The following is a 17,055-nucleotide window of genomic DNA, read 5'->3' on the forward strand; positions in this document are numbered from 1 at the left end:
TCTCATTGCATTCACCATAAAAACCATGTATCGAGCAACAAGATAATTGGTCAGCATCTGGAGAAATTATGTCGTAGGTGCCGCTGTGGTCGTTCGTGCTTTGCGGGTTATTGGCTGACACGTGGTCCGTGCGGTTTGTGCGAACGCAACGGATAGCAGACCCGCGACGATTACGATGATGGCCACAAGTTTCATGATGAAGAAGCGTACAGCTTTCGGTGGATACCACGGTTGTTCACTAGCGACGGTCAATCCCAAGACTAAGCCTCGATGCGAATGGAACGATGATCTAAATATGCTACCAACAAATCGTAGCAATTCTCCTCATTTTGCACTCGTTTCGGGTTTGTCTCAACGACTGAACAAATAAATCTGTGTATGGCGTATGTCTACATTGTGAACGGTTTGTGGGATTGATGAGTGTGAGTGTCCTTCAATAAACGAGCATTTTAGTGAGATCGTTTCGAAAACTGGGCAAATGTAACCTACTAGCGAGGTTTAAAACGGGTTCGAAGGTATATGGAAAACGGACAATTTGTTTCATGTTGAATTTCAAGAAAAACGATTCCATTGGATTATCTAGCAAATAATACTCAACTTCCACAAGGTCGATAAAGAGACACTTCTGCTGAGATACAACAGATAGGCAAATATTTAACTCATGACTGTACCAGCAGCTGAACACACATTTCAGCTAATTTAAATTTCTCCGTAATCTAGTTTGAAAATAAAACTGACTACCTGAAGAAGGCTAAACAATTCCCTATTTCATCATCTAAAAAGTGTATAAAAACCTATCTATGATCTCTACATATTCCTAGCCAATTGCGAAAGCAAAATTCGCGGCCCTTATCCTTCACCAAATGCTCGAAATCAGTGACTACGATCGTAAAAAATACGCTATTTAGATTTTAATTTGATTGCTGGATTGGCGGCAGTTTGTGGCAATATTAGGATTAGGATTGAAAGGTACAACATTTTATACACTCTTGAATAGCACGATAAGCTATCTAATGTATGCTTTTTTAATAATACCAATCCAATTTATGCTATCCAGGTATTGCAAGATACAACAAACAATTGCCAATGTAGTAACAATTTCAGAAGATATAAACCCATTAAAGACATATCAACAATAAATGAGAATGTTTTTTTGCAGAATAAATAAGAAAACGTTGCAACACAAAACAATATCGGACAATAAGGCGTACAGGAAAGCAGTGGTGAAAAAAACACATTATATTTACTACACCTAAATTAACAATGTACATTCAATAAGCACACGGAAATGCAACGGTACGGGATGTTCCAGTGATCCGAGAACGGACGGGTTTGTTTAAGTATTTGATCGAAAAATACACAATATTCCTACCAGGCGAAATGTTTGGTGCAAGACTTTTACTCCATTTTGCACGAGACTAGACAAAGTTATGCTATTTTTAGGGATGCAACAAATCCTAATGAAAACGAACGGTAAGAAGCCGTTATACGCCGTTCGTCGTCCGTTGGGCGTTTGATTTGTATGTTTTAGCTTCTTCCAGCAATCGGGCTGACAGTGCCTTATAACGCTCGTACTTTGCACGATACATATCCATTTCTTCTCGAACAGCCTAAATAGTTAATGTTATTCAATTTTATTTGGATACTGATTTAGCGGATGCGTACTTACGTCTTTATCCGTCTGCAAACCAACATCGGATCTGTTGATCGATTTTGCTTTCGTCTGATAACTGTTGGTGTAGATCTGAGCGTATCGATTTTCTGCCTCCTTTAGTTGTTGCTTCAATTGAATACATTCATTCTGGTAAACCAAAGCAAAATTAGTGAGCGAACATCATAACAGCATATTCTTTGTCTTCCACTGACCTGTATACTACGGTTTACATTAGTATTTTCGTTCTCCTTTTCCGCGAGACCAATACTCAGGCTGGTAATCTTTTCATTACGCACCCGGCACAGCTGCTTCATCGTTTGATACTTTTTGTTCAGCAGCTCAAACTGCTCCTGCTGTTCGTCGAAACGTTGTTGCAGTGTTTTCAATTCTGTACTTGCACTCGTGTCACTAACTTCCACCCGTCCATTTTTACCAGTGGACACAATCGAAACGGATACGGCCGCACAGGGACTCTCGCTCGGTTGATACGCCTGTACCGCTTTATCACAACGAGCGTTTTGCTGTCGACTGTGTCGCATGCACTGCGTACAGTGTCGTTTGCGATCTTTCTTTTCTCTATCAAGCTCCTGTAGTACCGAGTGTAACTCTTGCTCGATCAATGACTTTTCACGATTTTGATCTTCAAGCTTTCGGCGCATTTCCGTTATTTCATTCTTGAGCGGGTTTGCGGAAGAGATGAGCTTTTGTGTGTTCAGCTGACAGTCCTTCAGGGTAAGCTTGTTGCGCAGCTCCTTAATCTTGTCGTTCATCTCCGTGCAGGCACAATCGGCAGCTAAATCAAGACAGAAACAATGCAAATTTAAAATATTAGATATTGCAATTTGCCGCAAAAATATAATTCTTACTCACAAGTTGGATCCGTCATCGTGGCTATTTCTTTACTGTTAAACAGCAATCCTCGTCGATCGTCGTGTGTGCTCTGGCGACGAGATTTCCGTTCCTTATCAGTCGTTCGTCGCAGCTCATCTACCTCTTTCGCGAGCGATTGATGTTTAAACCTTAGCTGATCGAATGCACGTTCAAGCGAACGTTTCTGGTGTACCGTTTCCTCACGTACCTTTTCCGAGTCCTGAACCTTTTGCTGGAGATGAGTTATTTCTTCTAGCTTTTCGTTAAAGCTCGACTCGTGTCTCATGGTCGACATTTCATCGCGAAGTCGCGCTATCTCTCTTTCAAGACGTTCTAACTCATCAACGCGTTCCTGCAACTGGCGGCCCTTAAGACCATCGATTTGTCGCGCTTCGTTCAGTTGCTTAAGCAGATCTTCATTTTCACGCCGAAGCGCCGACACAACTCGACCATCACCGAGCGATGGGCGACCGGTGGCCATAAAGCTTTCCAACTCTTTCTGCTTTTCGTCCAACTCGCGGCGAAGGTTGGCCGAAATTTGGCGCTCTTGCTCGTACCGTTCGTTTGCCAATTTGCTGTCGAGGTTCTCGAGATCACATTTAAGATTTTGTAGCTCGCGCTCAAGAACGTCCCGCACTCCGGACGACTCTTCAATGTCCATTTCGAGACGCAAGCGTACCGCTAGACTTTCCTCAAGTGATGCTTTCACTTCACGCAGCTCGGTGTCGACTTGTTGGTGCTGCTTTTCGAGATCCTTCAACTTATCTTCAACTTCCGTAAGTTGACGCTTAAGTGCCAGCACAGTATCCTCCTGTTCGTGTCTCTCGCGGACTAGTGTATCGATCGTTTTCCTCTGTATCGCTTCATTGCTATCCATTTGTTCTTCTAAATTAACGATCTTAGCGGATAGTTCCTGTACCGCTATCGTTAGATCGCTGTTTTCTTTACGCAGCTCTTCGAGCAAATTTTCTTTTTCCTGCTGCAGTGCTTCCAGTTCGGTGGATTGTTTTTCTTTTGTTTCTAAATCCTCGTGGAGACGATTTTGCTCTTCCTCTAGACGTCGTTTTTCGTCCTCAAGAGCGATGATAGAACATCTTAATCGTTCCATTTCCTCATTCATCGATCGCGAACGTTCCTTTTCCGTCTGTTCACATGCATCCCGCCGTTGCTTTTCCTCTAGCAGCTCGTTACGAACCATCTCTAGCTCAGCCCGTACCGTTGCTAGGTCACGTTCAAGTTGCGCTACCAAACGTTCGGATTCATCGCGACAGGATCGCAACTTTGCCAACTCGTCTGTGTCTGCTTCGAGCTGCTCTTGTTGCGTCTTTGCCCCATCAATCTGCTCCTTAAGCAAGGCTTCATTTTCACTCATCAATTGCATAATATTTTCTTGCAAGGAATCTAGCTCCCGCTGGAGATTAGCGTTTTTCTCCTGCAGCTCACGCTGTGTGTCATTCTGTTGTCCCACTAATCGTATTTGTTCTGCACGGAGCTTGTCCAGATCAGTGATGTACTTGAGCATTTCCACTTCCCGTTCCTCTAGCTGACTTTGAAGCGAACTATGCCTTATGCTGCACTCGGAATGTTCCTTCTCGATAAGATTTTTATCTTCACTCACTTGATCGACCATTTTCTTCAGCAGTTCTATTTCCTCTTCGAGTTTATGCTGAATCGTATCGTACGATTCGCGATCAGTCTTTTGTTGTTGCTCCGTAACATTACACTGCTCCCGAGCAGCTTCTAGCTCCGATGCTATTTTAACCAGTGCGTTATCCTTTTCTATCAACTGTTGTTCTAGTGCTTCATTCGACTTTGTCAGTTCTAACCGATTCAAGATTTCACTGTTTTCTGTTTTACTCTGTGTAAGCATGGTTTTTGTTGTTGACAGCTCGTGTTCCATTTCATTGCGATACTTTTCACCCTCTAATCGATCTTCTTTTTGCTTCTCCATCAATATTGCTTGTTCTGTGCGAGTAGTCGCTAATTGTTGCTCCAACTCTAGAATATGCGTTTCCAGCTCTTTAACAGTTTCCTGAACGTGTAATAATTCTTCTCGGCTATTAGCTTCTTGCCTCACAGCCGCATCTTTTTCCTCCTTTAGTTGTGCGAGTGCTTTGCCTGAGGATTCCATTTCATCTCGCACCTGTTTCAGGGAGATTTCTAACGCTTCGCATTTCTTAGATTCTCGTGCTGCAATTTCCTTTTCATATTCACTAAACTTTTGTTGCAGTTCGTCGACACGGGCCAGCTGAGCAGCATGTTGCTGCTGTAAATCGGTTAACTCCTTTAGTAAATCTTCTTTTTCCGTAACTAATTGCGCCATACCCGTTTGGTTGGACTTTTCGGCCGTCAGTTCTTTTACTAAAACTTGCATTTCATCAATCTTTAGCTGCAGATCATTATTGACCTTTGCAAGAATTTCCTTCTCCTCGGTAAATCGCTTCACTTGTTCCTCTTGCTCTGTTTCAACTAATGCACACTTATTTTGACACGAATCAAGTTCTTGTTCAAGCTGTTGTACGCGACTATCAACGCTATCCTTCAACTGCTGTAGACGTTCCATATTGTCTGATTGTTTTAGAATGTTTTCTGCGGATAGTTTCTCCTGTTCCTTTCGGAACATATCCAACTCGTTCATCAATCGTACATTTTCCTCCAGAAGCAACTCTTTTGCTGAATGCTGATCGTTGATTTCCGATTCTTGTCTCACAATTTCATTCCTCAATGTTTCTAGCTCAACACTTGTAGCTGTTTCTGTTTCCTCTTTCAAACACATTAGTTTCTTCGATAACTCATCCCTCTTGGAAACGGCCTCATCGAAGAGGATCTTCGCTTCATGACATTCCAATGACAATTTCTCCTTTTCTGCAACGATCGTTTTAGCTTGAGAAATGTGTTCTTCAACAGCAGCTTTAAGGGAATCACACAAATGTTTTAAATTTTCTCGTTCGGTGGTTAATTTTTCAAGCGATTCACGCAACGTTACAACTTCACGATCGAGCTCGCTACGCTTCGCCTGCGTATCCTTCTCTAGCTCCATCTGATTTTTGCGGAACAATTCAAACTCCTTTCGAAGATTTTCATTATCCTGCATTTGATCCATAAGCTGAGTCGATAGTTCATCATATTCGGTGGTCTGTGATTCGAACTTTTCTTTCCACTGTTTGAGCTCCTTTTCCAGTTGTTCGATGGATGCGTACTTACTTTCAAGCTTCGATTTTAACTTTCCCAACATCACATCACTCGCCTCCTGTTGCGAACACCTTTCTCGCTCGAGTATCTGAATGTTTTCTTCGAGCTGCTCGACGATTTTCACCAACTCTTGAATGGTTTTCTCCTCACCTAGAATGGTGGCATTTCCATCGATTCCATTCGTCCGATTAGCATCGTAATCGGATGTTGCTGGTTGGAAACCATTCTGGTGGGATCCATTCGTTGCCGTTTCCGATACTGTTTCCTGAGACAAAAGCAACTTGCGCAACAAATTCACGAGCGACTGAGCAACGTCCTCCACCTGTGCGGGAGTTTGTTGGTACTGGAGGACAGCTTGTTTGACATGTTCCAGTTTGCGATGGTGCTCCATGCAGGAGGATTTTAGCTGTTCAATCTGTTTGTTACATTCTTCCAACTGTAGCGTGAATTCGTAGTTTTGCTATAAAATGAAAAATGATTCAGATTTAGAATTGTATTTCAAACGCATACTAACTTGAACATACCATTTCTAAGCGCTTCATTTCTTCTCGCTTTTGATCCAATTTGAAGCTATCAGACACATTGGAGTTGTTACCTCCACCGCTGCGTGCCTCTTGAAGCGACTCTATTAGTTCTTTCTCTCGGGCTTCCGACCGCTGCCGGAATAGCTCGAATTCAAACTCGATGCCAGTGTGCTGATTGCGATGCAGCTCCGCTTCCTTTACGGCTGCATGGCGTTCCTTAGCAGCTAGAGCGACATCTTGCTCTGCTTTGGTCACTGCTGCCATCTGGTGCTTCAGTTCAATCTCTAGATGGGTGCATCTACGTTCGGCAAACAAGGTAGGGCATTAGTAAAGGGAAAAGAACAGGTCTAACGATACAAAACCGTTGCGCTGCGTTACATTCCATTGCACATTGTTTCAGTTAAAAGCAATGCAGATCAAACAGTATGGTTTACTAATGCTTAAAGAAGGGTTAAAAAAATGCCATTAAATTAATCCAATGATAACAAAAATCGATATATATATATAAATTTTTAATCTTGTTGTGTATAAAAATAAAAAAATAGATTAATGTCGAAAAAATATTCTAATTACTCTAGTAAATGGTACACAAATCATAAATTAATTACTTTTACATTGTAAACCATTCTAATAAAAAATTAAAATCTTGTAATTTCCAAACTTTCCATTCTGGTTCACTCATGCGGCATGCTTGTATGTTAAACATAATATTTATAAATCTACCAACCCATTTTCAAGCATCGCTATGTGCTAAGGTCAATTATCACTAACCGGTGTTTTGCTTTACTTTGCCACTTAAACCACCTTGCAATCGATTGACAGAGATCATTATCATCTCCGCAATCAAACTGACGGAGAAGCAGCAACACACAAATACACCGATCAGTTTGCGATCAAAGCAAGTACCAGCGAAAAATCGTGTAGAAAATCATTCCTACCGATACCGAAATGGTACTTTCTACAATACTGTCCTTTCTATGCCAGTGATATTTACCGTTCCTCTAGCTGAACCAAGCGAAGCTCCTTCTCATCGAGATTGCTTCTCAAATCCGATAGAGCTGCTTCACGCTTGACGAGCTCTTGCTTCAGATCTTTCCTCTCGACTAAGTTTTCTAGCCTGGTGAACTCCTGCAACTCGGTCAGTTCCTGTTCCAACTCCCGGCACCTGCATACGAAATGATCAAGAAAAATATGTCATGAATGTAAAACAATAAACATAGGGAAGAATTTCGAAGCGTGCGATCCGTATGAACCGCGTCAGTTAGGCAGATCGTTGAGATTTCCGATCGTTGACCCATAAGATGTTTTGTAATGCAACTATTATACGATCTCGACGGAATGAACTGCCCTAAAAAGGGGGGAAAAGAAACAGCAACAAACCCTACGGAGGCTTACGTAGGTGGGGCGATGCAAAGGGCGTCGCAGTTAAAGAGAGTTCGACATTCCCTTGCGCGTAGTTTACTCGGCGCAGTATTAATCTTGTCCCGAAATCCCGAAAATGAATCGCTTACATTGTGCGTCGTGCATTTTGTATGCAATCTCTTCCCGTACGTATCAAGAACACATCCTCGTAAACCGGCTCCACCATATACAGCTGTGCAGAAAGAACTGGCCACGGTTTGAACGTGTTTGAGTGCGGCTTCGTTTGTGAATGTTTGTGTCAACATTCCGCATTCTTCTACATTGGTTTCTAACGTCTTGGAAGTGTGTTGGGAGTGATTGAGTAGCAAAAGACGCAACGTGTCGTAGAATGAAACCTAATAAATCACCTTTTATCTAGGTGACGACACTGCACTGATATGGTGTGGGTGGGTAGGTGAAGATAATAGATCACAGCACATTATCGCCGACAGTAAAATTCAATCAGAAAAGGCATCCTCAACGTATGTGGTTTTCCTCATAAACATCTCTTTGTAACACAGCGCTCAGATGCGTTTGTGGCGTTTGATTACAAATAAAACACCGCCTAACTTACCATCTGTGTCCGAATATTCCGATTATAGTGTGCTGCACCGGATAACACACAGTAGAGTTGATGAACACTGCGCGTAACACGACCTTCTGGCTCAACGTGTACGTCGTCTCAAAATAAACAAAACACCCTGCACAACCTCCCCACACGCAGTACGGTGCACGCGCACGCTGTGAGTGAACCGCTGAATTACGTTCACTTCTTGCTTCGATCGCGCTATTCGCAACACTGCGGCTGTTCGGCCATGCGTTGCCAACGAAACGCGCTTCTCACGGGTAGTATCTCAACGGATGAAGAGTGAGTACGAGACAGAGAGAATTTTGTTTACGAATTCACCTACAAACTCACACTTGGCGTGAGAATGATCGATGCAATTGCAATTTACATGTAAGCAAACGGCACGCTCTTGCGCCGTGAGCCGAATTCGAATGACGCAGATTAATTAGATTTTAAGGCATAAGCTACTAGAATTTTAGATAACAAACAGTTTTTTTCTATTTACAGCTAATAACCTGTACCGAACACATCCCTGACGGAAACCACCAAACCCCGAGGATTCCAATTTCCCGAGGATTCCTCATTTCAAAAACGCGATAGCGAACTGATAGACTGAGCCATATTTCGATCAGAGCTAGAGCAGCAAACATGTACATCACATCTCATACTGTAGCTTTTATCTAAAATAAAATCCTATTTGTCTTCTGTTTTCCATTTAAATGCAGAAATAAAAAAAAAACAAATCGTAATCGTTCAAATAGCAGCGCGTCGTAAACTGAGCAAATAAACAAAATAGATCAAAATTTGGTCTTTGCCAGCTCTGTACGGAAACGTATTTTTAGAGCCGCGTAAACCTTTTCTCCATACGATTCTGGTACAGTAGAGTGCGTACAATACCAGTACGGTAGACAACATTGCTTAAATCCACTGTTGCCCGCCGCAGTTAATGCGACCAACCGCCCAGCCATATTATTTTCAGCGCACTGGATCTATTTCAAGCCACACGACACACGACGCACACATGAGTCGTCAGATTTTATGAACAGATTCGGGGGCAATAATTTAATGGATTTAGAATGGGATAAAGCTTAAGGTTTTTTTTTACTCCGATAAACAAATGTTCCATTGCATGCTTCAATTTACACACACGCCAGCAGGAAGGGCAGTAGCAACGAAACAGATCCTCTTTTCGTATGCGATCATCGGTAAATGAAAAAAAAAAACATTTCCTAGGTCGAGGTCAATGCAAACTTACCGCTGCTCGTAATAAGACTGTGACGGGGAATCACCGGCAGACGATCGACGCGTCCTACGCAGGCTCTTCGGCGTGTGAAGTTCCCGTTCGATGGTTGCCAGTGGCGATAAGGATACACGTCCAAAGCTTATTTGCTCACCCGGTACAAATTCATCGCCCTCGACGGCGAACGGATTCAACAATCCATCCGGCGATATGGAGCGTATCCGTCGTGCTAACAAGTCCTTATTGTCGAGTAACTCACGGTAGTTAATCTGCGACTCATCGTTTCCCATTAGTGCTAACGTTGCAGAGAAACCTCCCCCATCCACAGGACCGCTGGCGTTCGGAAACTGGTCCTCATCGGCCGACATTGTGCGAATGGCAATCTGTGGTGTTGCACCGTTCATGGTCATAAGATACTGCCCACCGATAAACGTCGCGGGAGGTCCCATCAGGGTTCGCCCTTCACTCATCGCGTCCGGAGTAGGCCGTTGGGTAGCAGCTAATCTTGGAATTTCCGACGTAGACGGACACCACGTTCGGCGCCGCGCGTTGTCGGTCAGTGTCTGTTGTGCTTGGTTCGAATTAATGAACTGATTCGTGCGTAGCGTGATGGCATTCTGTAGCTTCAGCATTTTGATTTTACTGTTCTTGTTTTGCTCCGAACGAAGCTCATTCTCCAGCCGTTTGATTTCTCGCTCGAGCCGCTTCATCATGGCCGCATCGGTGAGAATTTCGTTCACCTTTGGCTTGTTCCGGATATTTTTGGCACGCATCGCAAAGCTTAGCGTGTAGTACGTTTCATCCACCACGGCCGGCGTTATGTTGCAGATCATGGAAGTAACCGCATTTCCACCGAGCGACGCTTGCAAGATTCTCGTCAGCTTCGAATCACGATAATTGATAAACTGCTTGTCCGAATTCTCGCTCAATTTCTGTATCACGCAACTAAGCGACAGAAGGCTTTTGTTGATACATACACCTTCCTTAAATCGGGACCCAGTAGCACCGGTTTGATCTGCTCGCTCACTGCCAGCCAAATCTACCAAATTCAAAATACCGATCTGAACCGCCTCGTTATCCATACTGCCGTCACCAGACGTGGAACTAATAATTCTTGATTCTATCGTAATCCGAAAAATCGTGTGCGATCGACTAGACCGCTCGTTCATATGCGTTTCTCCAATCTTTCGCGCTTTGTTACCATCTTCCACGTGCTGTATGATCTGTTCCGCACAGTTCGTGATGCATTCCTTCGAATTTACCGACACATCGCCGCACTGGTTTTCCGCAATCTTCAGATTCGTGTTCGCAGTGTTCAGCAGATCGTGAATCTTTTCGTTGTAGATCTCGATGAAACCCACGCGTATCAGAAACTGACGTTCCTTGATCTTTTTGATTTGTTCAAAAATTTCACTCGCCGTCAACGTTACCACGCCTGGTTCACGTTCGTTCCCGATCATGGTGTACGTTTTACCGGAAGAAGTCTGACCGTACGCAAATATCGTTCCGTTGATGCCATTGAGCGCAGACAGAATCACAGGACGGCAAACGGTATCAAACAGCTTTCGGGTGGATACGGTTTCGTCGAAGATATGATCTATAATAGAAAAAAGCCAAAATGACGTGGGAAGTTGAAAACAGAAGCATAACTGGCAGTGAGAACGTATCATCCTTACCAAATACGAACGGATCACCATTGCCGTCGATCGATACTATCGTATTATCCCGGATGCGCCATTGTGACGCTAGTTTGCTGTCCTTCTCTCGTTTAATGAGTGGCCGCACTTTTATCGACACTTTCACATTATCCGACATGATCTTTCGATGATGGTTTTGTCGATATTTTGTAATGCTTTACTTAACCGTGGTAGACTCTTCTCTCATAGTATGTACAGATACACTGCAATGAAAAAGGATCAAATAATATGGCGTATCCTTCGTATTAGCTGCAAGTAGCCATTTTATAAACGGGAACACACGCTCGACTAAAAGATTCTCGCAGTATATCAGGCAGGAAAAACTCGAATACACAAATCTGCACAATCAAAGAAGTCACCTTTACAGCGATTGAGTGTTTTGTACGATCACCTACGGTATTTACGCACTTGTTTTTTTTTCGCACAATTTCTTTTATATGCAACAACTAGGAGGTAGGAGGTTATCCTTACAATAGAACTAATATTACCACACCACGTACAATTATACAAACATTAAATTACAACGATAAACACTTCCACGCACCGCATAACAGACGAAAGCTTTTGTTGGCTGTACTCCTGACTACACAAACGGAAAAATGTTTCGCAAATGCCGTAAAACGACCGCTACCGACAGTGGCAATTGAATTGAATTTGATGGGAAAACGATAAAAGACAGCAAGAAAGGTTTTTCCATAGACTTGCTGTCAAGTAAATACCCGCTGATGAAAATACGCAAGCACAAGGTGCGTAAATAATTACGAATCGATTTTATCGGTGAATGTCACAAACGATACTCTGTATTTTCTTAAATTTAATGTATTACATAGTTTCTTGTAAAATGAACGATATTATTAGTTTATAATTCCGATTCGCAAAATAATATACTTGCAGGCTGCGATGCATACATATAAGGTGTGACAAATTGAATTGAGGAAAGAAAGATGCAGCAAATAGAGAATGCTTTTACTTGAGCAGAATATCGTAGCAATGAAACATGGTAAAGTATTGGAAAAAATATGATTTTTCTGCTGATGAACGATGCAAATGAAAAGTGGTGCCAACTTTACAACTTCAAATTAAACTCATTTGGTAAACGATATAAAAACGATGGCTCTCCCATCGCACATCCCATCACCAGCAGCCTTGGTAGTGCAGCCGCCATATTGAAAAATCCATGAGCCTTTTTTCATCCGTCACCTGTGCCCGAGCAAATCGCAACTCGTACGCAGCAAGAAGTTGTGTCTTCATCGTCGAAGCGAAAGAAAAGCGACCGGTGGTTATTCCTTTTTAGCTCCAGGTAATTGCTCCGCTCAATTCTCATCGAACGCAAAACAGACAGCCTTCCGGTGTGTGCACTATTTCCTTCATTTGGGACAGCAACAGAAAGGCACAGGGGGGTTACAATAGGACAGGCAAATCTGCGCTGGGTTGTTGGTGCGATCGGTGGAAATAGAACATGGTGGAACGGAGAAAAAATCTTACGTACATCATTGTTGTGTTGCCTCCTCCGTTTTCGATGGGTCTCGCAGTGTTGCAGAACATTGGTTGGTGCAGTTTCGAAGTGGTTGATAGAATAAGTTGTGCAGCTGAAAGATGATTCGTTGTTGGCCGAGGGACACCTTTTTGACAGCTACCCCGTATGTCCCGGGCCATTCCTTGTAGAACGAGGAAAGGAAAAATTACATAATTTGTGCACTGGGGTATCAAAGTGGATCGTAAGCGGACGACCTTACGGCAGGTTCCAATTAAAGTTACGAATGTAAAATCTATCATTAGATTGTAGCCATTAGAAACAATGATAGTGAGTTCCTGAATGTTAAATGCTTGCGTTTGTTGCTACGATTATGTAAGTTGCCTTGAGCTGTGGCACCAAAGCATCGTACAGCAGAACGATAGAAATACCGTTTGAAAGGGGCATTTTATGTTACTAAAAACTGTCCAATGAACTAGACGTGGGGCATACTGTAGTGAAAGGGGCAACAATTCAGCGGCAAAGCGTTAAAAAGGGTTTAAAGCAAAATGCAAAGGATGACATGGGCGGCGGAGAGACACAGCACACTGCGCCATCCAGGCGTCCCATGGACCTACTACTATCGTCGAAAACTACTCGTCTCTTGAAACGGTGCGACTGTCCTGGTGTGTTCTCAACTACTATGTCCAATTACGGGTCGAAAGATCCATCCCTATCCGCTCGCGTTTTTACATCACGAACGAACGCGCTGGAATGCATATATGGATGTTGATATTGGAGAAAAGCGCACAGAGCGGGTGGAATGGGGCCACTAGAACAAAAAAACATGGTCCTTCCATCACTTAAAGTTGCATGTGCAGCGCAAATGCAACGGTCGGACTCCCTATTGTTCTACGACTCTAGATCTGAAAATCCCGAGAGTAATTATTTGCTGTTACGTTAACCATATTCGAAGAAAAATTCACGTTTAAGTAAATATTTTTCAGGCAATCTGTCAAATAAACAAAAAACCGCGACCAGTAAACAAAGAGCGGGGGAGATATTAAGAGCAGAAGTACAGAGGGATTCAAGAAAACGAGACTCGCATTCCTTCAGCCAGAATAAGGGTTCTCTGGCCCCATCACCGGCCGGTACATCGTTCGCGGGCAGCAACGAGCGTTCCCGAGACATCTGCTAAAGAGTTTGCTGTAAGCCAGAGAAGCTTCACCGCACAAGCACGGAAAGAGTAATGTAGTTTTTATACCTTAATCCTATCTATCCTACTATTAACTATGTATCTAAAAGTTGCATTTTTCACACTCACATTCATATTTGATGGTAATGTAATCATAACCTAGCCAAAAAACAACATCAAATGAGTTACGATGCGATAAAACGCGGTACAAAGCATGCATATTTACCCTCTAGGGTTTTGCTCCAGTTTCACAGCTACAGTGGCTGAGCGGCAAATCTAGAGGGTGAACTGCATCCATTTGGCCATGATCGATTTTGAGACGTACGTGATCGCTTTCCTGGCTATTTTAGAGCCTTCAAGCAGGAAGGAAGCGATAGATCGCTTATACATTCAGTAACTGGACGCTTATCGGTAGTGTACGCTACTCTTCCAGGATATTCCGTCCCTTCCAACATGATGCCGGAGGAAGACGAAGAAATGACCTCTGGAGGAGGAGGGGGCGTTGGCGGTGATGGTGATGGTCAACAGTCCGAGCATCAACACGCCGAGAAACAGGGCAGCAGCCGCAATGCAGTAGAACGTAGCTATAATTCGAGCTCGAATCGGGATCGCGACAACCGTTACGATGACGATTATCACCATCGTTCCAATCGAGATCGCGATCGGGAACGAAGTCACCGTGACCACCGGGATCATCGTGATCGGCACCGCGATCGTGATCACCGGGATCGAGACCATGGGGGCCGGTATCGGGATCATTATCGCGACCATCGGGATGATTATCGTGATCGCCGTGACAAACGTAGCCGGTCACGATCGAAAGAATCACGGTCGCGTGATCGTGATCGGTATCGGTCGCAACGGGATGATCGTGCATCACGTGATGCGCCCCGCACGGAGCGTACGGTACAGGATCGTTTATCGGCGGAAATCGAACAAGAGCTGGCAAACCTGCGAAGGCAGCATGATATGAAGGAAGCATTAAAGAAGCAACAGCAACAAGAGGAAGATAAAGAAAAGGCATCCAATAATGAAGACGATAGCCAGGATGATTCGAAAGCTACGGGTAGCGGTAGCAGGACGAGCACTGGAACGCATTTCACTGGACATTTCACTAGAAAACAGAACTCGTCTAGCTTTTTGCCAAAAAATGATTCGGGGCAACCAGTAGAATATGTGCCCGAAATACAAACGGAGGAAGAACGCATCGAGTTCCAGCGCAAAATGCAGGAAAAGTTGCAACAACACCTCGCAGCCGAGGGTAAATTGTATCCACCACCAGCCAAACCACAGCGCGATGCACCAGCCCCTATATCAATGACCGGATTTGCAAACGACGGTTCATTTTTGGAGATGTTCAAGAAGCTTCAACAGCAAACAACCACTGGCAGCAATGCAGCGACGGTTCCCATGCTGGTGCCGACCACAGCAACCGGCATTCCGCCGGGTGTGAAACCTATGATGGTTCCTACTGCCGCTCTACCGAGAATGCCACTCGTCGCACAAAAAGCGGGTCCATTTAAAATGGGTCCCACCGTTCCTACGGCTGCAGTGTCGCAGGTGGTGAAATCTTCGGCAATAGACAAGGAACCTCCACCACCGGTGTTGCCCGTTTTTGGACGGCGGCGAGGTGGAAAGATTCTGAAGACTGGAATGGTTAAGAAGGTTCGACCGGTTGAAGAGTCGACGACAGACGCGCCAAACGATGCCTGGACGCTTTACCTGCAGGAGGTCAAGAAGTACAAAAGTGCTTCTTGTGATGCAGATTCGAAAACGCGTCCCCTGGTCAAATAAGGATAATGCGGATGGGCAGAGCATCAGTTTTGGAAGGTTTTTGTTTTTGTCTCGGGAGAAAGCAAATTATAATTTTGGGGTATTTTGTTATTTATAACACTTTTTCGGAATAATGTTTCTATTCTGCTCCACGTTGCTGAAGGAGTGTGATGAAGTTGGTATTACATTTGAGTGAAACATGGAAAGGTCGTAACTAAAAGATTCTCGTTTTTGTATTTGGCATGTCGGCCTTTAGATATGTACATAGGTTATCTAAGGTTCTGAATTTCAAATATCTTCGCAACAAGGGTTTTATTGCATACCCTTTAAGTGCTATCATTTGCTTAGGTGCAAATGATATTTTGCTGTTTAGTGCAGGCAATATATACACATAATTTTATTGGGGATAGGAAATAGAGCGCACACGGCTGTTCAACTTTTTCTCCCACCATCCTCCCTTTGGTGCGGGGTATATACACATAGACAACAACAAAACTTGACGATATTTTCTCTGGAATCTAGTGTTTTTCGCGTCACTTTCCGACGACCGACAACAACCAGCGTGATGGCGTACGAACCGAAGACAGCCCCGTTCGATCCGCGTTTTCCCAACCAGAACCAGACCAAGTACTGCTACCAGAGCTATCTGGATTTCCATCGCTGCGAGAAGGTAAAGGGCCAGGGCGATCAGGTATGCAAGTACTTCAAAGGCGTCTTCTCGTCGATGTGCCCGAACTCGTGGGTTGAGAAATGGGACACCCAGCGTGAGGAGGGCACCTTCGCCGGCCGTATCTAAAGAAATCGACCGTAGAAGATTTGGCCGACAACTGTGTGTGATGAGTGACGACCGGATCTCTTGCACGCAGCTTTGCTAGTAAACCATCAGAAGTAAAAATTCAACCGCAAAATCCGGTAATGAATGAGCGTGTGTTACGATGCCATTCGCCACCATCTACGTGGCGCGACGCGCGCTGTAAAATTTAAATACACCCATTATTAAAGAGAACTGTACCGTTAAACACGAGAAATTCGAATTTGTTATGTGAGTTGCTCTGAAAGAAAATAGGTGTTAAGTTCTACTCTTTAACATCCACGAAGGCATCTCTATAAAGTACGTATAAATGAAGGAATAAAAGTAGTTAACGTGTTGTTTTCAATATACATCGGTAATAAGTTTCCTTTTTGACGTGAGGAAGTTCAGTAAATATTAATTTGTACAATGATTTGTCTAGCACTAGTCATCAGGATCAAACTGATTAACTATTCTATTAGTAGTACAAAAAGTATTGAATTGTTGATGAACTGTAAATCATTACTCTCGGTTCTTTCGTGTGTTATGCTTAGAGCAGCTAAAATGCTTTTAACTCTGAATTGACTGTTATTACTGAACTGCACCATTTAGCACAGAAGTTCTAGGTTGGGTAACATGCTCGATATATGTTAATCTTAATATCAGCCTGAACATGTTTCTAAGAGAAGTGTTTTTAA

General features: G+C 43.6%; 3 protein-coding genes across 4 annotated transcripts; 2 read left to right on the forward strand and 1 right to left on the reverse strand.

Moving 5' to 3' along the window:
- Positions 1-1,208: 1,208 nt before the first annotated feature.
- On the reverse strand, positions 1,209-11,748 carry LOC128300650 (uncharacterized). Of its 2 annotated transcripts, XM_053036777.1 has the most exons (9): positions 11,647-11,748; positions 11,126-11,349; positions 9,465-11,046; positions 7,235-7,405; positions 6,241-6,538; positions 2,525-6,176; positions 1,867-2,447; positions 1,670-1,801; positions 1,209-1,610 (listed from the first exon to the last, which is right to left on the reverse strand). In XM_053036777.1, exons 2-9 carry the CDS (start codon positions 11,262-11,264, stop codon positions 1,485-1,487), a joined length of 6,681 nt encoding a protein of 2,226 aa, XP_052892737.1. In that variant the 5' UTR covers positions 11,265-11,349; positions 11,647-11,748; the 3' UTR covers positions 1,209-1,484. The 2 variants fall into 2 exon arrangements, with proteins under 2 accessions (XP_052892737.1, XP_052892739.1); XM_053036779.1 differs by lacking the exon at positions 11,647-11,748 and having other exon boundaries at positions 11,126-11,415.
- Positions 11,749-12,328: 580 nt separating this feature from the next.
- LOC128303813 (cytochrome c oxidase subunit 6B1) lies at positions 12,329-16,612 on the forward strand. Its single transcript, XM_053040884.1, has 2 exons — positions 12,329-12,446; positions 16,090-16,612. The coding sequence occupies exon 2, from the start codon at positions 16,133-16,135 to the stop codon at positions 16,361-16,363; it is 231 nt and encodes a 76-aa protein (XP_052896844.1). The 5' UTR covers positions 12,329-12,446; positions 16,090-16,132; the 3' UTR covers positions 16,364-16,612.
- Positions 12,474-16,076, forward strand: LOC128306027 (pre-mRNA-splicing factor 38B). The gene is made up of 3 exons (XM_053043710.1): positions 12,474-13,540; positions 13,607-13,845; positions 14,228-16,076. The coding sequence occupies exon 3, from the start codon at positions 14,248-14,250 to the stop codon at positions 15,586-15,588; it is 1,341 nt and encodes a 446-aa protein (XP_052899670.1). The 5' UTR covers positions 12,474-13,540; positions 13,607-13,845; positions 14,228-14,247; the 3' UTR covers positions 15,589-16,076.
- Positions 16,613-17,055: the final 443 nt, after the last annotated feature.

Source organism: Anopheles moucheti, chromosome 3, assembly GCF_943734755.1.
Source record: "Anopheles moucheti chromosome 3, idAnoMoucSN_F20_07, whole genome shotgun sequence".
NCBI lineage: Eukaryota > Metazoa > Arthropoda > Insecta > Diptera > Culicidae > Anopheles > Anopheles moucheti.

Coding starts and splice junctions, on each gene's coding strand:
- LOC128300650 (XM_053036777.1), bottom strand. CDS start 11,264: ATGTCGGATAATGTGAAAGTGTCGATAAAAGTGCGGCCACTCATTAAA. Junction 6,177..6,240: donor AAATGAAGCGCTTAGAAATG/GTATGTTCAAGT, acceptor TTCATTTTATAG/CAAAACTACGAATTCACGCT. Junction 2,448..2,524: donor CACGATGACGGATCCAACTT/GTGAGTAAGAAT, acceptor GTCTTGATTTAG/CTGCCGATTGTGCCTGCACG.
- LOC128306027 (XM_053043710.1), top strand. CDS start 14,248: ATGATGCCGGAGGAAGACGAAGAAATGACCTCTGGAGGAGGAGGGGGC.
- LOC128303813 (XM_053040884.1), top strand. CDS start 16,133: ATGGCGTACGAACCGAAGACAGCCCCGTTCGATCCGCGTTTTCCCAAC.